Below are 26065 nucleotides of genomic sequence, written 5' to 3' on the forward strand. Positions count from 1 at the left end.
CAATCTCGCGTGGGCATTTACCGAGGCAAATACATATAATTCTATAACCGCTTGACATATGTATATGTATATGTTATGACTTTTGGCTGAATACAATATACTCACCTACGTATAGCATACGTTCTTATAAGTAGAAAGAAACTTCTAAATTAATTACTTCTAGACAGATTATTTTACTTTGATTTTCAATATATGAATTTTTAAATATTTTATAGCAACAATTATAAGGACGTGACATGATACGTAAATACTGTGTTACTGTAAATAAAATGTATCGTGTTTTTTTATCTCTAACTGTCTATAGGTGATTTAAAACGATGTGCAGCCTGCTGCGGAGCTTTCTTCACGTAACATCGTCATAACTGTTCTAATTGCACATGCCTGCACTTTATTTTCTTTGTACTATATAAAATCGTTTCGTTTTTCGTATAGCGGTGAAATCGATAAAGAAACAACATTTAGTCGAAGTTCGGTCCATGGCGAATCCGCCGGCGATCGTGAAGGTTGCACTGGAGTCTATCTGCTTATTGCTCGGTGAAAATGCCAGTGATTGGAAATCTATCCGCGCTGTCATCATGAGGGACAATTTTATCAATACTATTGTCTCTAATTTCAGTACTGAGGATATTACGTAAGCATGCTTTCATTGTTTGTTTACCTTTACAAATGGTATAATTCTTTGATGTAGGGATCAGCGAACACGGTTCGTTGATACAAATATTTTCTAAAAAATTCATCAAATAGAAGTTCATAATAAGAAGAAGATGATAAATAATATAAGAATGTCTGAAATGTGTAATACTAATATTTGTTGTATGTATCTACAACTAATCTTTGTGCTTGCTGATCTCAAATCTAAACAAATGTTGGACAAATCACAAAGCACAATTGATACTTAGAGCATGTGAACGATAATTGACAACTTTGTTACTAACCAAAATTATGTGTATAATATAGTATACTAAACTTGAAATTGTTAAAAATCATTATCAAATTATTGAATTAAGAAATTTAAAGAATTTTTTTATACATTTATTTAGGGATGAAGTAAGAGAGAAAATGAAGAGTCGCTATTTAAGTAATCCTGACTATAACTTTGAAAAAGTTAACCGAGCCAGTATGGCTTGCGGACCTCTTGTTAAATGGGCTACTGCACAGGTGAATATTTAAAAGGAGATATTCGACATAGATTTTGTTTTTCAAAAAAGAAATCAATATTAAAAATATATGATTTAAAAATTTTAGATCGAATATGCAGACATGTTGAAACGAGTAGAACCTTTAAGAGATGAACTTCATTCGTTAGAACGACAGGCTGAAACAAATAAGCAGAAGGGTGAAGAAGTAAAAAATTTGATTGCTCAGTTGGAACAAAGCATAGCGTCGTATAAGGAAGAATATGCTCAGCTTATTTCTCAGGCGCAAGCTATTAAAGCCGACTTAGAAAGCGTACAGGCTAAAGTAGATCGTTCTATCGCTTTATTAAAATCGTTAGTGATTGAAAGAGAACGTTGGGAAGCAACTAGCGAAACATTTAAGAGTCAAATGTCTACAATTATCGGAGATGTACTCTTGTCATCTGCTTTCCTAGCATATGCTGGATATTTTGATCAACATGTAAGTATTTAATAATAGTTATCGTATATGTTTCTCTATATAGAATACTGACATATATAACCCATGATATTTTTTAGTACCGACAAAATTTGTTCAGTACTTGGTGTCAACATTTACAACATGCAAACCTACAGTTCCGACCGGATATAGCGAGAACAGAATACCTCTCAAATCCTGATGAACGTTTAAGGTGGCAAGCTAATGCTTTACCAACGGATGATCTGTGTACTGAAAATGCTATTATGTTAAAGCGATTCAATAGATATCCACTAATTATCGATCCATCTGGACAAGCAACAGAATTTATAATGAACGAATTTAAAGATCGAAAGATTACGAAAACAAGTTTCTTGGATGACTCGTTCAGAAAGAATTTAGAGAGTGCATTACGCTTTGGTAATCCTTTGTTAGTACAGGATGTCGAAAATTATGATCCTATACTAAATCCTGTTCTAAATAGAGAATTAAGAAGAACAGGTGGGCGTGTATTAATCACCCTCGGGGATCAAGATATCGATCTTTCACCATCTTTCGTAATCTTTTTATCAACGAGAGACCCAACTGTAGAATTTCCACCTGACATTTGTTCTCGTGTTACCTTCGTAAACTTCACCGTTACTAGAAGTTCGCTGCAAAGTCAGTGCTTAAATCAAGTTTTGAAAGCCGAACGTCCGGACATTGATGAGAAGAGATCTGATTTATTAAAATTACAAGGTGAATTCCATTTGCGGCTGAGGCAGCTTGAGAAATCTTTATTGCAAGCATTGAACGATGCTAAAGGAAAAATCCTTGATGATGATTCTGTGATAACTACCCTTGAAACTTTGAAACAGGAAGCGGCTGATATTAGTAAAAAAGTCGAAGAGACAGATAAAGTAATAGCAGAAATTGAAACAGTTTCTCAACAGTACATGCCTTTGTCTCAAGCTTGTTCAAATATGTATTTCACGATGGACAGTTTGAATCAAGTGCACTTCTTATACCAGTATTCTTTGAAAATGTTCTTAGATGTCTTCACATCTGTTTTATCTCAAAATCCAAGATTGTGTAATATTTCAGATTATACACAAAGACTATCGGTTATTACAAGCGATCTATTTTCTGCTTGTTACGAACGCGTTGCTCGTGGAATGTTGCATACGGATAGATTAACATTTGCATTGTTATTATGTAGAATTCATCTGAAAGGTATTGCCACAGAATCCACTTACGACAGTGAATTTACATTTTTCTTACGTGGAAAAGAAGGTGTATTAAATATACGAGATCCTATAATGCCTAATTTAAGTTCAGAACAACAAGAAGCTATGATGCGCTTGAGTCTTAGACTGCCAGCTTTTAAAAAATTGCGCGAGAAAATTCAAGAAAATGGAGAATTCAATACGTGGTTACAATCACCAACGCCTGAGACGTGTGTGCCGAAGCTTTGGGATGAAGAAAAGCCATTAACGCCAACTGGAACAGCTATGCATCAGTTATTGATAATTCAAGCATTCCGACCAGATCGTGTGATAGCTGCTGCGTCTTTAGTAGTAACTTCCGCTCTGGGAGAATCATTCATGGCAGCTGCAGAAGTAGAACTTGATTTTGCTTCTGTAGTTGAGAATGAATTGAAAGCTAATGTACCTGCGTTGCTTTGTTCAGTACCAGGTTTCGATGCCTCTGGCCGAGTGGATGATTTGGCAGCTGAATCAGGCAAACAAATAGCTAGTATCGCAATTGGATCTGCAGAAGGATTTAATCAAGCAGATAGAGCGATAAACATGGCTGTTAAAGCTGGTAGATGGGTATTATTGAAAAATGTTCATTTAGCACCACAGTGGTTAGTACAACTTGAAAAGAAATTGCACAGTTTACAACCACATGCCAGTTTTAGATTATTCTTAACCATGGAGATCAATCCAAAAGTACCAGTTAATTTACTGAGAGCTGGTAGAATATTTGTCTTCGAACCACCTCCTGGAATTAGAGCAAACCTATTACGAACTTTCAGTACGGTACCAGCATCAAGAATGATGAAAGTACCTAACGAAAGAGCCCGTCTTTATTTCTTATTAGCATGGTTCCATGCTATCGTTCAAGAACGTCTTCGTTATGCCCCGTTAGGATGGGCTAAACATTACGAATTCAATGAGAGCGACCTACGAGTAGCTTGTGACACTCTGGATACATGGATAGAGGCTACTGCTATGGGCAGAACTAACTTACCACCGGAGAAAGTACCTTGGGACGCTTTAGTGACACTGCTATCTCAATGCATATACGGTGGTAAAATTGATAACGATTTTGACCAACGTCTTCTTGCATCGTTCCTTCGGAAACTTTTCACTCCGCGATCCTTTGAAGCCGATTTTGCGCTCGTTGCTAACATTGACGGTTTGCAAGGAGGTCAACGACATATTACTATGCCGGATGGTACCAGACGTGATCATTTCCTTAAATGGATTGAATCATTATCTGATAGGCAAACGCCCTCGTGGCTTGGGTTACCGAATAATGCGGAAAAAGTACTGCTCACGACCAGAGGCACAGACTTGGTATCTAAATTATTAAAAATGCAACAATTAGAAGACGAAGATGAATTAGCGTATTCTAACGAAGAATCGTTAGATACACCTAGAGAAGCAGAAGCTGATGGCCGACCATCATGGATGAGAACGTTACACAATTCAGCATCAACATGGTTACAATTGCTTCCAAAAAATTTACCGACACTGAAAAGAACTGTAGAAAATATAAAGGATCCTCTCTACAGGTATTTTGAGAGAGAGGTTAATAGCGGTGCTAAATTGCTGCAAGATGTGATCCATGACTTAGAAGACGTTGTTTTAATCTGTCAGGTATTTTTTCAATTTACATTGATATTGTTGTTAGGAAAGAGCGATCTCTTGACATTCAATACTTTATTTTTAATAAGTATTACATCCAATATACGTATATTATCATTGAGGATTATACAACAACATTTGATATCATTTGCTTTAAGAAGCACATTAAACATGATAGCTTTCATTTGAAAATGAAACATTAAATTTCCATGAAATATATTCTTCTAAAGTAAACGGTTAAAAAATTGAGAACTTTTAATATGAACTACTAAATATAAATGTTGCGTTTTCTTTATAGGGTAAAAAGAAGCAAACCAATTATCACAGAACTATGTTGTCAGAATTAGTGAAAGGCATTCTACCAGGTGGTTGGAGACGATACACAGTACCAAGGGGATGCACAGTAATACAATGGATAACAGACTTTAGTCATAGAGTATCACAATTGCAAGAAGTTTCACGATTAGTATCTCAAGGCGGAGCAAAAGAAATTAAGGTTTGTTTAATTAAACTTATTTGTGTAATTAATTATTCACATTTCCTATAACAACATTTCTTTTAGAGTTTCCCTGTTTGGCTTGGTGGATTATTGAATCCCGAAGCATATATTACAGCAACGAGACAGTGCATAGCGCAAGCAAACAGTTGGTCACTGGAAGAACTGCAACTCGACGTAACTATAGGAGACAGTGATAATATTGCAACGGACGATTGTTCGTTTGCTGTAACCGGTCTTAAATTGCAAGGAGCGCAATGTAAAGATAATCAATTGTATTTGACTTCAACTATAATGACCGATTTACCAGTTACCATGTTGAGGTGGATACGATCTACCACCGATGATGTACGAAAGGGCAAATTGTCTTTACCGGTTTATCTTAACAGCACACGTACTGAATTATTATTTACCGTTGATTTAAACATTGCTCCTAGTCAAGATCCTCACAGTTTTTATGAGAGGGGAGTCGCTGTTCTTACATCTACTGCTTTGAATTAATACTTATAAAATTAGCAAACTACGATATTTAACAAATAATATAACGATAAAGTCATAAAGGAATGGGCAAACGAACTTTTTAGAAATGAAATAGTAAAGAACCTCCACATATATTGTCCGTTTGCTCGAGATGTTTATTGATCTGTTCGTCTTTAATTATTTATAAAATATTAAATATTACGAGATCTAATTAGTTAGTATAGTATTCTGTCAATGTCACAGTCATCAATAAAAAAAAGTTTGCCCGTTTCTTCTAATATACTAATTGAATACGTAGCAAAGACTATTATTTATCGCTTCAAAACAATTCTTAGCACAATATTTTGTAAACGTGCATTAAAACGAATCATTTTCTTGATAATTAACATAATTGAGAAAGATGTAAGACATCCGTTTTAGAATTGATGTAATAACGAGATTGTAATATATATAGTTTATTTAGTTTTGTATACGTTTAAAACTCAAAGACCGCTTTCTGTAACAAAGTTACATTGTGTTTGCTTAAGTGTAAGTACGAATGTATTGTAGAATCTATATTATTTGAATGGTATCTAATAAAAAACTTAATGTACGATTTACAAGAGTTATTAAAAAAGTAAAATGAGTACCGTTAAAATGCTTTGTACTTTGTTGCTTTGATCAATTATATTAATATTTATTTCTGTAATTATGCAATATTTAAAGTATGAACGTTGTTTAAATCTTATCATTATTAAATTAGATGTCATAGAAGCACTATAAATTTAAAAAAGAACATAAAAATTTTATTATGGTCCATAATATCAGGTATAGCAATTACACGTATAAAATATTAGAATATTTGTACGGTAAAATACACACACATATGTATGTATATATATATAAATATATATATATACTACATAATTATGTAAATAACATTGGAGTTCTACGCTCTTTTTTATCCAATTAGTTCAATGATTATTCATTTTATGTATATACTCTCCGATAAATAATTTCAATTGCAGTACATGTTTTCTACACGATCTTTTTTGCAATATTTTAAAATAAAAGAATACGCCGTATATATTTTTTAACCATTGCACAAAAACTAATACATAGGCTTTGATGAATGTTGGACGGATTATATTATTGTAACATTAAACAACCATCATGGTTAATGAAGAAAATGCTTAATAAGCGAATTTATGATTCGTTAAAATAGTATGTACACTAATATCATAAAACTACTAAAATGTTACAGTAGTATATATTACATAAATATTTTAGTTACACAGTCTCGATTGAAAATGCCAAAATGCTAAAATAGACTGATTGAAAGCAAATTGAACCTCAATAAAGTTCAACATATACAATATAAAATCGATGTCTATTGTAGTAAGTAAGAAAAGGAGTTTATTATATGTTTCACTGCTTATAGCTATCAAATTTTCATTTGCGCGTTATACAATTGTCACGGTAATTAAAGTGATGAGATTATGCACTTATTTGTCAAGTGTGACAAGATTAGAAAATACTGAATTCAGTCTGAGAGATAAAATTATTTTTTCGATCATTGATCGATGAAATCATCAGCAACTTGTTTATCTTTCGTAGAATAGCTTGTGAAAATGAATATTGAATACAAGTTAAACAAGGAATAAATCACCGTAACACTATGCAGCAGAAATTAAATAACCATCAAATTATTCTTCTTATATGCTCAAAAGAAAGATATAGTCTATATCACAGAAACGGAATCATCCGTTTCTTCGGCAGTCTTTTTATCGTCGCTATTACTGTTAGCCTGTTCATTAGAGACTAGAGACACGTCCTTTGGAAGGACCAAGGATTCTTCACCTATCGGCGCTGCAGCCTCGACTAGATTTTCAACGGACGCTGCTACCGTTGATTCGTCGTGGCAGAAACTCCTACGCAGGGACTGTTGAGTTCGCGAAGTCCCTCTCCTAATGCTACTACGAAGTAAATTAGCCACATCGGCTGCAGTTAAATTCGAACTGCTCGATGAAGTCATACAAGGTCGACGAGGTCTTTCGAGCGTCGAATGCGTTCTTTCTATCGAGCGTTCTACCACACCAATTCTTGTTGATCTATCTATCGTATTAGGTCTATGTCTTTCGGTAGCATTACTTTGAGTGTTTGAATTGATGTTTTCGTTTCTTGCTTCAGTTATATGAATTGTTACATCTTGGGTTTGCCTACTTTGATTCATTTCTACAAGTACAGTGGCGTAATCAGGAGGTGGAGGTTGTAGCGCCGGTCTCTGTCTCGGAGTACTGCTCTCACCGAGCACATTCGCTATTCGACGAACACTTCTTCGAAAACTTTGCCGCAACATCTTTGCTATTCTCGCTCCCGTTGCTGTAGTGTAACTCGGAGGAGGTGTATATTTTGGTGGTGGATCTTCAAATGGTACTTCTGTCGTTGTATGTACGATACCATTGCCGTGAATGCTGGTACTCATATCGTTTCCAGTATGCGTTTGCGCATCTCGTGGGTCATCAGGCTCCAAAGATGGTCGATACAATAATTGAATTCTCTGTGAAATAAAAATTTTTTGAAAATTATATATATTAATTATAAATAAGTTCAAAATAAAAATTTCTTTCTATGTATAAAAACAGTGGATATAAAACACATACACGATTAGAAAACTTACACCATTACATTGTTCGCAGTGATTTATATTAACTTCCACTTGATTGTTCTAATGTTAGCACAAACAAAAATTGATGTCAAATGTATATTAGTATGTTAAAATGGAAAGTAAAAAATATTACTTAATAATTATTATACTAGTTAAAATTGTATCGAATTCTTACATCAAAAATATCGGGTGGACCGTTGTTCAAGTATCGACATGTTTGTATAATCGCCACTGCCGGTATCGTCAATATTGGTACTAATTGAATCGTAGCTCCGAGTTGTTTTGCCCAAACTGTCCAGTACTCTCTAGCGGTACGTCGGTAAGAATAAAGTTCTCGAAATCCAGCATTTTTAAATACCGTAATGCTAAGTACCTGTTGGATTTAAATCAATAACTTGCTTACGATATTACTACCTTTTTTTAATGTATAAATATTTTGATAAAAACATACCATAAGAATAACAGGCAGTATAACGTTCCACGTGAATGAAAGAAGAGGACCAGCCCAGTGTCTGAGACATCGACCAGTTGGAGGAAACAATTCGGCTACTACCGCTTCACCACTATGTGGACGTCCGCGCACTGCGAATACAGCACCAACTTGCACCAAGTATAAGATCATTATCCACCACGTACCACCAATTGTGTAGTCTAGATAATATACGACGTGTATGCCCAACTATAAACAAATGATTAAATTCCTATAAGACAAACAAAATCTACTTTTACTGTTGTTTAAGGATAACTACATTGTACAATTCATAGATACGCGCATTTTCTTCAATATTTATATTAATAATTTGCTTTAATATTGCGGCTATTTATGACGTTAGAGATGGCGTAGAGATACTAGTTTTTATATCTTTCACTTGAATATCTAAAAACAATGCATTGTCTTTAACATATCCAGAATATCGAGTTAAAGTTGTATGCGGGATAAACATATAGATCCCAGCTTCTTTATTCATGTCTTCTGAATTCGACTTATCTTGCCCTATAGCTTTAACAATTTTTTTTATATCGTTTGCTGGATTTTCTTGATTTCTCAATGTAGCTGTTGCTCTTAGGACACAAGGCCAATCCAACAATGGATCCCATTTTCCGGTTTCAACTTGTAGGCATCCGATAATATGTCGATCTTTCCACTGTCCTATACCATTTAGAAATAGCTTCATTCTCAAAGTATATCCATATTCTTTATTTAAGAATTTTGGACTATAAAGCACGCAGTCATTTTCCTTTGCTTCGGTCATTTTTTCTTTATAACGGTCAATTCTCCATAAAAGACGACCATTAGTTGAATATTGTTCAAAACATTCCTGTTTACATGGACACTCGACGAATTCCGGAATATTTAATTTTGAATTATCCGTAATCAATTCCTCCAGATACTTTAGATTTTCTTTCATTTGAAACTTCAACCCTTTAATATTACTTTTCTGGTTAGTTGAGGTTTCTGATTGTCGCTCTATTTCTTCTTCTAAATTTTTTATTTTCTCAATTATATATTTTTGTTGATCCACTAATTCCTTCGAATTCTTACACCTCATTTCTAATTCTAATTTAAGGTCGTGAATTGATTGCTGTTGTTCTTGCCATATGTTATTTATATGTACGTTCTCTTTTGTTACAAAAGCTTTTAGATCATTTAATTCTATGTACCAATCACCAAGTACTTTATTATGCTTACTTTGTTCATTAGTCAATTCACCGTGTAAAAGTTTCAGTTGTTCCGAAATACGTTGAAAACTTAAGCTGGTGCGCTGTTCCATATTGTCGCTAGTTACTTCTAAATCATTTAATCTTTGATTTAACGTTGCATTATATTGATAACATACTTTTGTCGTTTCCGCAACTTGAAACCGGAAGGAATTAATCAATTCTTGTTGAGAGTTCAATAATTTTAAACATTGAGACATATTATCCTGGAGAATTTTGCGTTCTTTTTCCTCGTGGTTTATTACAGAACGAAGCAATCTTAGAGCTGAGAACACTTTACTTCTCCATAAAGAATCTTGAACTTCCTTCATTTCATTATTTTCTTTCGTAAAATTTCTGCATGTTTTTCGATGTTCTTCCATATTTTTTCGAGGTACGTAAACTCCACATTTGAAAGAACATTCTTCTAAAACCGATCCGCAATGTTTCACGTGATCGTATAGATATTTCTCCTCGAAAAAATCGTTACAAAAGTAACAAGGTACGCTCCGCCGTACTATAGAATTGACACGATTACTCATTTTCTGAAACGCACGGTGACTTCAACGATACTGATGAAATACTTTAATCATTTCAATGCTTGGAGTGATAATCGTTATCTGTATAAATAGAATATTACATGGTCTGTCTGATAAGAAGAGAATTTTAAATCCTCTTGAACGCTTGAACAGAACAGCGACTTAATTTACTTTTAGTAGTGACGATATAATCATACATTAACAAATATTATTTTACTGAAATTTACTCCAATTTCCAGTTCGAAATATTACACAAATATATTGGAAAATTAAAAATTACCAAGTAAATGTAAATAATTATATTTACCTCGGTAGCCATGGGTAAGCCTAGTATATAAGCACAAGCACAACTGAAGAATGTAATAGTAGTTTCCCATAACTTCATCATTTTTGCATTAATTGCCATAATACCAGTTATTACACAATGCCATATTGCTAGCTATAATAATGAAACTTTTGTATTTTCGATTTTGGTTTATCATATATTTTGAATTGCATACCTGTTGAGCTATTCCAAATAGGATAAGAATAAAATAGAAAAGAACTGCCCAGAATGGTGACACTTGTTCAGTGCCTAGTAACGCTAACGTTGCAGGAACCAATTCAGTCGAAAATCTCAAGGCTTGATAACCAGATTCAACACTAAAGTCTGCACCGGGTCGAGTTACACGTTCTCCAACAATAAACGACGCATGTGCCATAAATCTTTCTGGTGTACTGCTATATCCCGGTGGTGCCGGCTGGTTCACAGGTCGCATAAACATATACGATGATATTCTTTCTGAAACAGAAATTTATTACGCTTAAATTTTGCGATCTTCATTTGAATTAATAATGAGCTGTCATTTGCTTACCAAATGAGCTAGGTATGTAAATATATCCATGATGTCGCAAAACTTGCACGCAAGTATTTGCCAGAAAAGCTGCGAGAAGTAGAACTGCGAGGGTTAACACGATTACTAGACTCGTGTCTCGTTGTAATAGATGTTTGTGCTTATTATGAGCAGCTATCTAGAAGAACAATAATATCCTCAAGTAAAGATTCCATTAATCAAATGCATCATAGTACGTCGTAATTACCTGCATAGCAGCTGCACCAAGTAATCCCCAAGTGAGGAAAACCTCGATGGATGCTGCTACCCACGATTTGCCATTAATGAAAAACTCAGTCCACACAGTGGCAGGAAAAAGTTGATGTACAGAGCCTGGTGGCGTGAGGCCAAGTAATTTCGTACAAAGAACTAGTGTACCAAATACAGGCACCAACGTAAAAACATATACTACTTTGCCATAAGATCTCAAACCTGAGACAATTATTAAATATTAGAAGAAAACAATAATGAAAACAGATATGTATATCGTTTAATAAAATCATGAAATACCTTTGCTTAATGATACGAACACGATCATCCATACAACAGCTAAATTGAAAGCCACTTGAAACTTTAACGTTACGATACCGGGATCTGATTCATTTAAATGATTTCTTTGCAAGACAACTCCGCTAAAATAATCTGGTACTGTCTCATATAATTTATGCAAATTACTATTATTCTGTGTAGGTTTATCTTCTCTGTACAAGGAAAACGGTTCTGCCCATCGGTACTTATCCTGCTTCGTTATAAATGAATCTCTAGAAAAGATTATAAAAATATTCTCTCATTGTTATTGGTCTTTCTTAAAATGAAAAATTTATCGTAAGAGATTTTATCGCAAAATTTATCAAAATTATGAATAAATCAAAAACAGAAAACAAATCAACACACCTAAAGTAGACGAACATCCAGGATACACCAACGATACTATAGATACCGATGAATGCTTGTGCAATTAGGAGAGCTATACCAACGCCCTGAAAGAGGGGTGAAATCTTCCACATATCCACGGATCCAGCCGCCAATCTTTGACCGAGACACACGTGCAACGTCAAAAGTGGAATACCCAATACCAAAGATAAAATCAGGAACTGTACAATGAAATTTGCTGAAAGAAAAAGACAATTAAAGATGCGATGATAATGGATAAAATTGAGTAATAGTTTATACACGTACTTATGTAATAGCAATTTCTACACTCACCTCCGAATTGTACACTAAGAATAGAAAATCTACTTATATTAAAAAGACCAAGGGTGCAACTAAGACACGCCAAGGCTGGACTAAGCGCATGTGGCCATTTTCCCAATGGATTAGCATCCTCATCCTCATCCTCTCCTCTATCCTCATCTCTATCAACGTCTCTCTGTCTGTCACATATTCTAAACAAACACATTGTTCCATAAAAAAAAAACGAAATCAAAAGAGAACAAGAAAGTAACCAATACTATTGCATCCGTTTAACTTCTTCCGTATATAATAATCAAATTATTAAAAAGGCAACAAATTAATTAAAGAATTGCAGCTCATCGCCTAAGAGGTAAATAGTTAAACGAAATAGTATACCGAACAAGTAATGGTTGCAATGTTAAATATACCACAGCATGGCTGACAGCTGCTGATAAGAGTATGTAAAACAATCATGTTAAAGGTCGTATCGATTTGTCGTAAAACTGGGTCGAACGTAATTGTATCTTATTTGTCGCTCTTGCCGAAGAAAATTCACGGTCGATCGAGACTGCGTTGCGACAAATGAAAGCCTATATTAGGATTTAATCGTGAGACATTGAATACGAGATTTATATTACAGAGTATTTGCATTCGTATACTGTCACTTTTAAATCTTATCTGCCGTAACGTTAACTGTACATTTATATCATTTGGCCACTGTACAATAAACCGTGAAATACGGGTACGAGTTAAGCGTAGAGAAGAAAAAAAGAAAATAAAGAAACAACAATTTATAATAAGTAGGAGCTACGATTATTGCCAGCATTCATAAAAGATCGAGAATCATCAATGTACCGTTATCACGGAATAGAGAGATGAATACCTAAAAGAAACCGAACATTCCTACTGGGTCTCAACTTAAAGACACAACTCGACCTTGTTTTGCTTGAGGAATACGAAGGAGTTAGTATGTCTGTGCCACCTTCATTGCACCAATCTTGCAATTCTCCTGACGTTTTAGACGACGATTCGTGAATTATTCATATACGTATGAATACGAAGATTGTGTCGATTCTGGTTAACGAATGCTTATTACCACGCTGTCTTGTCGTTCGTTCGATCAAGATTGAAACTCCTTTCAATACTAATCGATTGTTTTCGACCATTCTTACGTTCATCTAAAACGAATATCAAATTTTTATAATTGTTCCATAAGCGACAAAATAGCCCGTTCCCATTACTATTCTGTAAATTATTAACATTAAAGGCGTAGAAATACGTTTAGACTGACTTTAACATTATATAACTGATCGCTTTGAATGCTGAAAATTTGAAAACTAGTCACGAACTTTGGAATTCTGAAACCCCAATGGTAGAGAAAAGCAAGGTTAAAATGTTCTATCGATTAATCAATAAACTGACCACTTCTAATGACCACGATATCTTTAGTGGCGTGTCCAAATAATATAGAAGATTAGAAACACGCAAACAGTAGCTTGGGCACGATCATTGCGTCAAGCTAAATTTACCACTCGATGGAAATAGCACGAAATTGTGTTTCTTTGACTATAAAAATTCCAGAGAAAAACAACGTTTTCAGAATTAGATATTTGTGCTCCTAACGATTGTTGCCAATCGCGTATATTACAACGTACGTACAATGAAATCGTGGGAACGACGGAGATCTTGTGCTCTGAGTAAGCTTTCAGCGTAATACGTACACTAATAGTGTATACTATGCTGCGGATACCCGTATTATTAAACCTTCCCGACAAAAACAGTTAGTGAAACACGTTTAGCTTCGGCAAATAGCTGCATCAAGTACGTAGGATAGTAATAGTATGTTTCAAAGCGATTCGTAATTGATCAGTGACAAACTTGATACTGAACTAATATTATTATTGTTATTACACGAGTCATTTTCTTTTGAAACAATCACTGTCTTCCCATCACGATGTTTTTTTTCTAAAAGCTAATTATAATCAGTTTCGGAAGCTTAATAATAAAACTATCTAGCTTCAGGGACTTAACTTGATTTCTCAAGGAAAACAACTCATCGATGATCGGTATAATTCCTTTTGGCTCAATCCATAAAAGGTTAAATTTGTCACTTTTAAGTTTGTGCAACATAAAAGTTGCTAGGTAACAGCATCGTAAAAATCGTCGAACGACTGTTTATCTACGTAATTAATCGGATAATCGTAACAAATTGGTATAAGAAACTCTTACAAACGTAGAATATACCTGATACGATGTCTACGTTGACTACAGTAAAAGTATTGGCGACAAATCGTTGGATCGTGGTTCATCATGAATACATGTTACGCCAATGATGTCGATGACCGTTCGTTTCCACGGAGTTGAGATCGATTTTCCTCTTCGCTCAGTCGGTTTTATTATTCTATCCTCTTTCTTCAAAATCCACTCTACCAGTAACAATTGATACATATAATGAAACTAAGTTTCATGACAAATTTTCGATTGATCGATTTCCCAAGAATTAACAAATTTCGAAGAAATAATTACACGATATCAGAAAATCGTATATTAAATTTCACAGTCGTTCAAGGTTTCAACGCTCTGCATTTAACGAGGTAAGAACAATCGAATTTCAAAACTGTGCCTTTTCAGCGTCACGGGATCTCGCTTTTGAGAAACGATTTTACGGTTTCGTTCGTCTTCTACTATTCTCTCGATCTTAAGATAGGTTGTTGGCCTGTTTTCACATTCACGCAAAGCATCGTGTTCGTTCCTTTATTTTTTTTTTTCCAGTTTGCGCGTTTCTTTTGTGTTCGTAAGATATTCTTCACGCGCAGTTGTTTTATGTTCGAAACGTTTGGTCAGTGATTCAGTAATATTAATCGTGTCATGCGGTATGCAATTTATTTAATCGACGAAGTGTAAGGTCAAACGTATTCGTTTCGCAAAGTATTCTCCAAATATTTTCAACTTCACTTTGTAGATTAGGCGTTTCGACGTAATCGATTGATATTATGTTTTAAACGCACTGCACTGCTGTTGATTTTACGCGCGGTAATCGATCAAAGAAACGTGTTGATTTTCGATCGTTCGTTCCTTTTAACGAAAATGGCAAAAGTATTCGATCCATCTATCACAAAGTTGCAGGTGTAATAGAGCAGCTGATTCAAATCACTTTCGTTTGATCGTCCTTTCAGGTAAAAAAATGGCCGCACTTTCTTAAAAAGAGCAACAGATCTCGTCTATTACAGAATTTTTGTAAACAAGCATTCGAAAAGTTTACCGAGGCATATGGCTTCTTGGTACGACGATCGATTCTACAACTAAGGCAACCAGCGCTTACCAGGATTTGCCAACTAATACAATGCTTCGGGCAAAACCCTTGAAAGATATAGTCATCGTTTCGTATGTGTTTATTGATATCCTTCGTTCCTCTGAATTTCTCCACGAGGCTATATATGTACAAATATGACATTCGTGTTAACTATTACAGGTATGACATCATAGGACATTTTTTCAAAATAAAATCTTTTTGCTGTGGCTAGCGAACAGTTTAAGAAATTGGAAAAAATTTCTATCTCTGTAGAAACATCCTTTGATCTTTGATACAAATGCGAAATGGAATGTAGTTAGTCGATAGCGTTTCAGATATATACCACGGCATTCGGAGCAAACTTGTCTCTTTGTGCGAATTATCGATCAGTGGTAAAACGCCGCGAAAGAAGCAATGCAACATCGACATTTATTATCGTCGTTACTTTTAATTTCCCCGATCTCTTTCGTTTTTAAGATACGCATGAAAGTAGAGTGCGTAAGGTAAAAAGCGTTCGAAAGGAATTACAGACACCGCGTAACAGTACACAAAACTGATGCACAAACAACCGATATATAGGAACCAGTTAACCGGACGTCGCTGTCTTTGATGAACACTCAGGAACAAATTGTCGCATTACCGCGATCAAACTTCCAAAGATTCCACGATCATTCGTGCTTCCAACGACTTGCTATACTGAATACACTATTCCCGGTGAACCGTATGTATGTACGTGGGATCCCTCCGAAGCCAATGTATAACTGTACTCGGTTAGAGTCACGTGACGAACAAGGTAGATGAACGCACGTGCATATTTACGCTTGCGTGCTTGATCATTCGTCAAAATTATCACAATTACGATCGATCGTCGTCAATCGCTTATTGGTATTTAACACATCGATATTCGTCTTCCATAAAGAGGAAAACCTTTACAAACAGAAATCTTCGATTTTTGCCACGAAACACGCTTATAGCCTGATCGTTACATACGTGTCGTTGAATATAAATAGGAAGAGAACAACCGAACAATACGGATGATCATTATATGTAGTTACTAGTAGATTAACTCTTTCGTTCCACGTAACTTCGTAAAAATTCGTTTACACGCGAGTTTCTATCGTCCTACTCCATCGAATAACCATATCCTATTCCATTGAACGATCATTTGATGGCATTCTCAGGTGTCACATGCAATAGGATCTAAACAATCAAAATTACATTATTTTTTCAAGAAAGCGTCGAATTGTTAGAGCTACGGGAAAACAATCGCCGATAAAATACGACCGTTCCCGTTAAAAGAACATTTCACAATTGACATTCGCGAGTCAAGTTTCGGCCAGTATTTCACATTCATTGTATGTATGTATCCTACCAGGCACGTACGCAATTGCATTCAACATAGTACAAACAATGACAATGAGTAGGAAGGTGAACCGAAGCGAACGAAGTCACGCACTGTGGCTACTACATGACGCGGTAGAGAAATGAAAAAAAGAGAGCGGAGAAAGAGAAAAGGAAGGTTACATGTTTAGTCCGATAACGTTATCTTTTTCAAGCACGAAAATGTCGTGAAAAGAACTACATTGTATTCGAACTATCGTAGAACTTCCAGCTTTTAATTGTCTAGCATCGTATCAAAATCATGCGTATATTCTAACCGTATTTCTAACTTTCTCCGAATACTCCATGCTACAGTTATCGCATGATAAATGTAACAAGTACGTGTTTGTTCTCTTATTTATTGTTCTAATTAACTGTTTCGATAGTTTTACCTTCGAAAAAACAAGTTTTTCAAACTTCTCAAAGAAATGAAAGATACAAAGCAAACACGAGGGAAACCGGTTACTCATACGCTCGTTAGCCGCATCTAAGAAAAAGGTAAGTCTTTCTGATTTCTACGACAGATATCATAAAAAGGCCAACTAATTTTATATATATCGAATCTTCCTATTATGATAAAAAGTTTCATAAGTTCAAAAGAACGTATTCCCTGATTTTTCCATTCGTTGCGAAGATACGAAACGTCTCCGATAGTAGTTGGCACCGTTGTTACGTGCATGTACTTGACGTCTGTTTGTCAAGTATATTTGTATAAACACCTCACTTGAGAAATAATCAATAAGAGAAGATATCGGTGGTATACGTGCAGGTTAATCTACAATATCCAAGCGGAACACACATCCTTTTGTTTCTATAAATCTATGAAACTTTTGTTATATAATTAGCTATAATAATAGTTAATAATCATACCGTGTTTAATCTTTTTTTTTATGAGTCTTAATAATCAGATCTCAGATGAGTTTAACGAAACCAGTCAATTATAAAATTTTAAGGAAAATAACACAATTATAGCACCGATATACCGTTAAGGGAGCTACACGAGGCAGTACCGTTGACCTGGAGCTGCGATATTTCTATGCTACCACTGACCCAAAAACAACGTTCATTGTTTAAGAATCAATACAATTACACGTTACACTCTGCATTAGCATAGAAGAATGTACGTATTTACACTCTACCGAATGTATTAATGTCCTTTGAATCTTATTCGCAAAATAATTCGTATATTTAAATATATTTTGAACAAATGGCGAAAGCCTTCGTTAAAAATCGGTAAAATGTGATTAATATAGAAAGGATGTAAAGATACATCGCGTGTCGCTGTAAACGAAATAAATATCGTTTGAAATAAATATGCTAGTAAGTGGAATATTAATGGAAGAGGTATTTATTTAAGAGCATCACGAACAGTCACGGTCCAGATATCATTCGTTCCTTTGAACCCTCTCGATTCTTAATTTATTAAGTCCATAAATGAAATTAATAAACCAACAGGAAATATGCTTCAGTGACGGAAAAATCGCATCGTGAACTTTGGTAAAGTCCATTAAAACAACCAGCGAAACTCTGATCTGTTTTCTTGTTCAATTGCATACGTGCGTTCTAACCATCGAATTACAGGAGAAAGTGGCCAGGTTAAATTACAATGGTTTCGTAAATGTTAGAGTACGGATCGAGTATGTATGTATGAGTATCGGATTAAATTGATCTATTTGTCGATCAATTGTCAAACCTACATCAACGCAAAGCTGATATATCTCTGTGGATGGAAAAAATGAAATTGTTGCATTTGAGGCACGAATCTCTGAAAACAGTGAAATCTTCTCACGTGGAACAGACACTAGCAAGGAAGTTCTCTCGACTTTTTCCCAAAAGATCATGTTCGACGACATTAGAATGTCGACATTAGAATAGTGGATTGCGCAACAGGTTGCGCGGTTCATCGACGGTGAAACAATCTGTGTGCGATCGAGATCATTGGCCTTTATAAACCCGACTAAATAGCATGCAACGGCCAGTAATATTTTTTTCGGGAAGAACTAATTACAAGTAATTCAAATTTTGAAATTCTCCGTTTCTCGACGACTCCGTGCTTTAAGAGCGAAGAAGAGCGAAATATAAAGGACAAAACCATCTTAAGATTATAACACTACACGAGAAACAAAATCGATTGTCTGCGCTGTATGTAGCAAGAAAATTAATTAAACGACATACGTGAAAGAAAATAAGATCTATTTGTTAGGCTCTTACCGTAACGCGTTTCATCGAGCGCATGCATTCGTGACGAAACTGTAAAGCATGCGCGCGTTTAAACAGTACACAGGACAACGAACAATTATCGCAACTTTCGTCGTTGACCATTCCTGACATGCACCGCGTGCGTGTTCTAGATCTCCAAGTTACACATTTAATCACAATTAATCATAAAATGAAAGAATTCGTCGGTTGCTTAATTCTTAACGCACAACCCATTAGACGCCGTGATGTGAAGGAAACGAGTCAGAATTGCTTGCAATGTCATACGACGAGCATCGATTCGACGATCTCGTTGCTGATAAACGAACGAACGTTGCTACTTTCCAGGTGAAACTAGATAAAAGTAAATGATGTACAATAAAGATATTCATAGAAATCTATATACATAGAAATAATTTCTCAAATTACTTTTCTACTATTCTGTCCACGAAGTGTACCGGTGGTTTGCGTAAGAAGGATCTAAAGCGCAAGTACTGTCAAGCATGGATGAGTAACGACCAACAACTAACTCGTTAAGCGAATTCTCGTTTCCGCTGAGTGTGGCAATAAGATTGAACAAACGAGAATGAAAGATGCGGTTCGTGGATTTAGCAAGCATCTAGAACGGAATAGTTTACTGTCCTTAATAATAACCTTGGAAAATAAATATTAAAAATAAGAAACAGAGCATTAGTAACTTTATGTTTCAAGTTTTGATCTATAGTTCGAGACGTGTGATCTATCGAATATTTTCCTAGGTCCTAGCGATTTCTATCATTGACGTGGTAAAACTTTAACGAGTAATAGCAAGAAAGGGAAATCTCACCGTCTGGAAGCGATGCGTTGCGGACTTGTCGCCGTGCTAGAAGGTGGACTCGTAGAAACACCGCCAAAAGAGCTGGAGCATGTCGTGATTCCTGAAGCAGTTGTATCACTGCCCGTAGTCGACGATAAAACGCTGCTTTGCCTCGAAGTAATGTCGCGACTTCGCGTTCTTTGCGATCGACTTGCTCTAAATTGTCTTCCGCCTCTCCGCGATGGCACTACATTTGAATTATTCGAGTTTCTTACAGGAGCGCTGGATGGCCTAAGGAGGGTGCCGGAAGTACCGTTTGTTTGGGCAGCTAATATCTCTGGAGCGATTAAAGCGATATCTGGCAAAGAATTTGGCGCGGATACGACAGTTCCGTGGCAACTATTCAAATCAATGTTTCGTTGTCGTTCAGTTTCTTCCGGTAATCTCAGGTGACGCAAACGTCTCATCGAAGCCCGTACCCAAGAATTGACAAGCGTAGGATTGTCACGTGTTTCGCGATCGATGGTTTCGTTGCTCGCGTTGCAACGTATATTTTCATCTTGATTATTGCCGTTACAGTCGGACGGCGGATCGGAAGTTAACCATCGCGAACCACCGACCACTAGGGACTTTACTGTCCCGGAGACAGACATCGCGGCACTGCAGCCCGCCTCGGTAGCACGATGCTCGCGACCGCGCCTGCGTCTTGCGTTTTCACTGGTGGGGGATGCATTCCCTCCTTCGGTGTTCTCCTGAACCGCGTCAACCACACCGGGTGCTAACGACTCCGTAGCCCGCGGACATTCTACTTCCTCTAACCACGACCAATCTACTTCCGAACATTCTGAACATCCGTCCTCTTGATCCTCTCCATTCGTTTCCAATCCTTCCTCCGTTGAACAACTGTAGACAATCACAATTTTTAGTTTATCGTTTCCTGTGTTTATCTTAGAATTATTACGTATCTTAATTTAAGAGAGAATATAAATTATACTTTAAGAATATAAATTATTCTTCCTGGCTTTGTTAGGCGTGCTACCTAGATATCTTATAGATGATAAGAAAATACTATATACCTTAGGAAGACACATCCGAGGCACAAGCCATATGGAGAAAGTTTTAAACCAAACCTTTGTTTCTCAGGCGTGGCTACACGTGCCACTTTAAAGATCTATTCAATGTCGACTTGGATCCACGCTTCTCGCACACAACTCGTGCCATTACTTCCGGCTAGTCACTGTGTTGTCTGACGGAGAATCTCTTTGGAGATTCGAAACGAAATTACGCGCGTACGAGTATGTATTTACATCGTTCCTCGTAATCTCTGTAAAAGCAACCTATCTTCCCATCTATATCAATCACATTACTGATTTCAATTTAACTCATGAATTTAACATATTACGTTTCTCTATGAAATCGATGGAAATCAACAACGTTATAACACCTTGCATTTTGAAGATTAAAAAGAAGATTTAACTACACTCTAGAAACTAGAGTAAACTATCGAAAGACCCTCTGACCCTTCACCTTTACTTCTACTCAGAAAAATATAACTCACGAAACGTTTTCTACTCCAATGAACTCGACGTAAATCAGACCTATTTATATTTTTATACAAGCACCGTTATACAAACCGAACAAAAGTCTTTTAAACTTTACGATAAATATTAACCATATCTGAAGGATTCAGCTCAATTAAGAACTGGAATATTTGTGAATAAACTCGCTACTAAATAATTATCGTATATATTATTAATGTTAACGACTATGTCACATTTCCTGCTCCTAATAGCTGACGATTCATTACGTGTGAAGAAGCGTGAAAACAAGTAGTAAAATTGTCGTACCTCGAAATAAAACTGGATTGCCGATGAATGCCATTGGAAGTTGATGACGCGTAATTATATCCTCTTAAACTAGTTGACCTATCGAACCGAGAGAATGTATCCTGTGTTGCATTTTTGAGTGTAGTTCCTTCCGTCCAAGATTTACGATGTATATGCTGAAATGATCTTCTTTTAGATGTTCGTACAAACGTTTGTTCTTCGGAATGATTTTCAACCACATTAATGCTACTCGCTCCAAGTTCATAATCAACAGGATCAGATCTAGGTTTCCTCGAAATACTTTCAGACGGGTTGCCCGAACATAATTCAAAACCTGAATCATTTAAATCTGTGTCTGCTTTCCAGCAGTTTAGCGCTTGTGAAGCACTTTTACCATGGTAATTCAATAAATCTTCGTTTTTTATGGTACGAGAGGTTAATAGGATCAGTCCATGTGAATTTATAACTTGGTCATAACGGTTACATTTCGCTTCAGCTGGATCATCGTTGTCATCGTGTTCTGTGAGAAAATTGAAAGCATCGTTGATCTCCTGTGCCTCGAACGTATCGTCTTCGAGCTTTTCACTAGAATAATGTCCGTCTTTGTTATCCGATGAACTTCCATAATCAACCGTGTCTTGATGCTCCTCATTAATGTCGGAACAAGTCTTTCTTATAACTGGTTCTAAGTTCCTGGTAATGTCACGAACCCTTTTTATCGTATCGGATGAAACGACATCGATTCTTTTACGAATCGGTACCACTTGATCGTGACCTAACGTGACTAATACATCACCGTTGTCATTTATGCATTGTACTTGTTCTTGCTTCCTGGTTAATGACAATGCTTGTTCTAACTTCGGTAGGCACACATCGAGAAGATGTTCTTGCTCGTCAGGCGATGATTCTTGAATCGATACTCGTGGTACACAACTATCGTTTCCAAGATCGATCAAATCACCATCTTCGCTCGAAGTCATTCTGTAATGGTTAACTACTGCAACGAGAAAATGAACGTTTATCTGTAGTAGGGTAACAATCTTATGCATTGTTTTAAATGTTTAAATTTCTACGATCAGGCTAACTTAATCCCTTGAACAAAGTAGACCGATACTTTTTCGTTTCAAATGTCTAAACCTCTCCTACGTTCGCTTCACTTGGAAACCAAGTACATATATATCGTCATCTTATCTCGATGCGGTGAAAACTGATTCTAAAACCGCTCTTTCACGTAGAAATTTATCACACAAATTACTTTCTTTAGTTCTTTGTGTAAACCGTAGAACATGCTACGACAGACTCACTATTTTGGAAATATTGAACAACGTTATGAAATATCCATATAGCTGACATGATTTAAAACAATAACTGATTGAAATGGATATTTAACCTTACGGTATAAAGAAACACGTATGAATGCCGGGTCGTTAAGGAAAATAAGTTGCAGCTTCACCCACGGTGTTATATTATTAGGAATCATTAACGATGTAATGCTAAAGACAATTTGCGAACTCCGATTATTTATAAACTAATCCTACTACCACAATACTAACGTGATTGTGATAAAAATGGAGAAATAAACATATGAATCATTCCTCATACCTACCAAAATACGCATACAATATCAATCAAAAGTATTATTGACACAAATTCATTAAGTTTTATTATTATTTAGTAACATTTCATCTAAAACGATTCGATTGTCGTATCATTTATCATCCATTAGCATCTATTGTCAACTGATAATAGTTCAAATTATTATCTGGTATTACCTAGTAGGTGAAGAAGTAAGTAAGAATTGGTAACCGATATAAATTAAAAATTTGATTACGTACATCATATCAGAGTTGGTAAAAAATATGATTCATTCATTAATTGATTCATATCCTTTAGTACTCGGGAAGGGAAGAACACAGAAACATTTCTGCAATATTACTTTTCCGAACGACGAATGTCCCTTTAGAAAACTCGTAGAGAAATACTAGTAACAGAAAGAATAAATTGTAACAATTTTTGTACTTTTTAACGTTTTTAACAATTTTTACACTTCTATATATTTTAATAATGGATGTATGATTGGAAAAGTCAAAAGGAAGCTATCGATCGATATTGTCGGAAAACTATCGATCTAAAAGCTGTGACTGGAATCGACTGGAACGACTGTCACGGTCGATACTTTAGGACAAGCCCGTTGCCAGCACACTTGTCCAGGTAACAGGTAACCAGTAACCGGACCTTCTCAGCTGGCTACGGCTCTATATAACTCATTCGTGAATCATGAACCAGGACAACAACTTCAGAATGCTTTTATAGAGTTTCAAACTAATCAATATCCTAAAAACAATACTATAGCCAAATAATCTAATTCATTTTCCTTATTCACTTGCACAATATTATTTTTCTATGAAGAAATTTTATTTTACATGAAACATATATTTAATATGTTCTTCTATGTGTGTGTTTGTGTGATACTTGCTTTTATATATAGATACATCTATATAGCCTGTAATACTTGTTGTACAATATTTATTTGATTCTCCTCGATAAAATATCAATAATAAAGTGTACAATCAATAGTTAATAATAAAAAATAAATAAACTGACAAAATGATGACAAATGATCTACTCGTTTTGTCGTTTGTGTAAGAGTAGTTTCATTTTTCTTATAAATATGGTTAAGCTAGTACACTAATGATATCCTCTATTACATACAAACAACGTGTAATAGCTATCAATGTTTGAAGGCCAACTACATATTCATAAAAACAGCTACATGATTTTAAGATTTAGCACGTAACGTTTTTTTTATCATATTTGTTGTTTTTCTATTTTTTTATTTACTAAATACTAAATACATATAATTTAATAAATCAAGTTTAAAGGTAATTATGATTGAAGTCTCGTAAAGTAAAATATTGAATATTTTTCATATCTTGTAAATTTTATGTAAATTTTCACAAAGGATCACAAAATTAAGATCTTAGTATTTTCAGTATAGCTGTTCTCAAAAGATATAACATTGCAAACGTTGATAAACGATTTCACTTCTTCTTGTAAATTTTTGTTATTTAATCAATTATTTATTAAACAATAAAATGAGATGTATATTACAAGTACATCTCTTACTTACGCCATTTTATAATATATAGAAATTTATATGTATATTTCAAACAAATGAAAGCTGTCGATGTTTTTTTAAAATATAGCAAAGCTCTAGAATTTGTAAACCGATCATAACTGAGGATAACGCCATCTAAAAATATTATAGGCTTATTTAGCCCAAAGCGCGCCTATTAGAACAAAAAGAAAAATTCTATATGTTCTATTATACAGCTTCTCTTATACACTCATTATATTATAAACAGAAGTTCAACATTGCAAAATTCGGAATAGTCGTTATTACTTCGAAATCACACACATTTGCGCTTAGTTTAATATTTTCTATCAAATTTTGCCCAGTTATTTAGATTCATCTAAAAGTAGTGTTATATCTAATTACATTATTCATTATGTTTTTATAATCTCGCTTTTTAAATGATAACTCAATTAATTTACTAATCCAAACTTCGAATTTTCACTTTTATTAGAACTTTCTTTTTATCTGTATTTGAAAGATCTATGAACACTTGAGTCACCAAATTTGATCATGCAATTCTTTTTAAATAAGATCAAGATCAGTTTTACACTTATTATTATCCGTTATTCTTGGTACTGGTTACGTCGGCCCTCGAAAAACCAAACAGAGCACTGACATGATTTCAATAGCACAGTTGCAGCAAACTCAACATTCATTGTTGATTTCAGCGATTTTGAAAAGTATCTATTAGTCTTTTCACTTCCTTTCGTAATCCAGGAATTTAAGCAAATTATTCACTACAATACGCCACGTAGATGATATGAAAGAAACAAATACTTTACGTTATCCGCGTAAGGCGTAAGGCACGCACTGAAGAAAGAACGAACGTCGGCAAGGAGAGTCCGATGCGTGCATTCACCAATTCACTGCCGATCTTCGACATGTCGGTGTGTGCGTGCCTGCTTGCTTACCCATCGGAAAGAGAATACATATTCAGACTGAATGGTAGATAGAAAGGGAAGCAAGAGGACAGAGACAGTACTGACAGGGTGAAAAAGAGTAGGCGATTCAAAGAGAACAAGTATGTACATATATACAGGCGAAAGCAGCAGGCGAACTATAAGATATGCCGACCAACGATACTTGCTA

General features: G+C 35.3%; 2 protein-coding genes across 10 annotated transcripts in view; one reads left to right on the forward strand and one right to left on the reverse strand.

Moving 5' to 3' along the window:
- LOC100647009 (dynein heavy chain, cytoplasmic) overlaps positions 1-6058 on the forward strand; it is a 19887-nt gene extending 13829 nt beyond the window's left edge. For 4 of the 5 annotated variants that reach the window (XM_012308106.3, XM_048407937.1, XM_048407939.1 and 1 more), the window contains 6 exons: positions 433-631; positions 1041-1158; positions 1246-1617; positions 1695-4457; positions 4744-4941; positions 5008-6058. In XM_012308106.3, coding sequence (XP_012163496.2) covers positions 433-631; positions 1041-1158; positions 1246-1617; positions 1695-4457; positions 4744-4941; positions 5008-5442 — 4085 coding nt within the window. In that variant the 3' untranslated portion in view covers positions 5443-6058. The remainder of the gene's footprint in view (positions 1-432; positions 632-1040; positions 1159-1245; positions 1618-1694; positions 4458-4743; positions 4942-5007) is intronic. The other variant, XM_048407933.1, reaches the window with a different exon arrangement.
- Positions 5861-25990, reverse strand: LOC100647131 (sodium-dependent transporter bedraggled). 5 transcript variants are annotated; one of them, XM_012308082.3, is made up of 14 exons: positions 25525-25990; positions 21862-22837; positions 20045-20917; positions 12384-12562; positions 12072-12288; positions 11688-11938; positions 11386-11609; positions 11160-11316; positions 10806-11086; positions 10613-10744; positions 8520-8747; positions 8244-8441; positions 8081-8128; positions 5861-7960 (listed from the first exon to the last, which is right to left on the reverse strand). In XM_012308082.3, the coding sequence occupies exons 2-14, from the start codon at positions 22818-22820 to the stop codon at positions 7142-7144; spliced, it is 4566 nt and encodes a 1521-aa protein (XP_012163472.2). In that variant the 5' UTR covers positions 22821-22837; positions 25525-25990; the 3' UTR covers positions 5861-7141. The 5 variants fall into 5 exon arrangements, with proteins under 5 accessions (XP_012163472.2, XP_012163489.2, XP_048263925.1 ...); XM_012308099.3 differs by having other exon boundaries at positions 24971-25990; XM_048407968.1 differs by having other exon boundaries at positions 21862-23612; positions 23676-25990.
- Positions 25991-26065: the final 75 nt, after the last annotated feature.

This window comes from Bombus terrestris, chromosome 1 (assembly GCF_910591885.1).
Source record: "Bombus terrestris chromosome 1, iyBomTerr1.2, whole genome shotgun sequence".
NCBI classification, from domain to species: Eukaryota; Metazoa; Arthropoda; class Insecta; order Hymenoptera; family Apidae; genus Bombus; species Bombus terrestris.

Coding starts and splice junctions, on each gene's coding strand:
- LOC100647131 (XM_048407968.1), bottom strand. CDS start 22,889: ATGCATAAGATTGTTACCCTACTACAGATAAACGTTCATTTTCTCGTT. Junction 11,939..12,071: donor TGGATGTTCGTCTACTTTAG/GTGTGTTGATTT, acceptor AATCTTTTCTAG/AGATTCATTTATAACGAAGC. Junction 7,961..8,080: donor ACTGCGAACAATGTAATGGT/GTAAGTTTTCTA, acceptor TTTATTTCACAG/AGAATTCAATTATTGTATCG.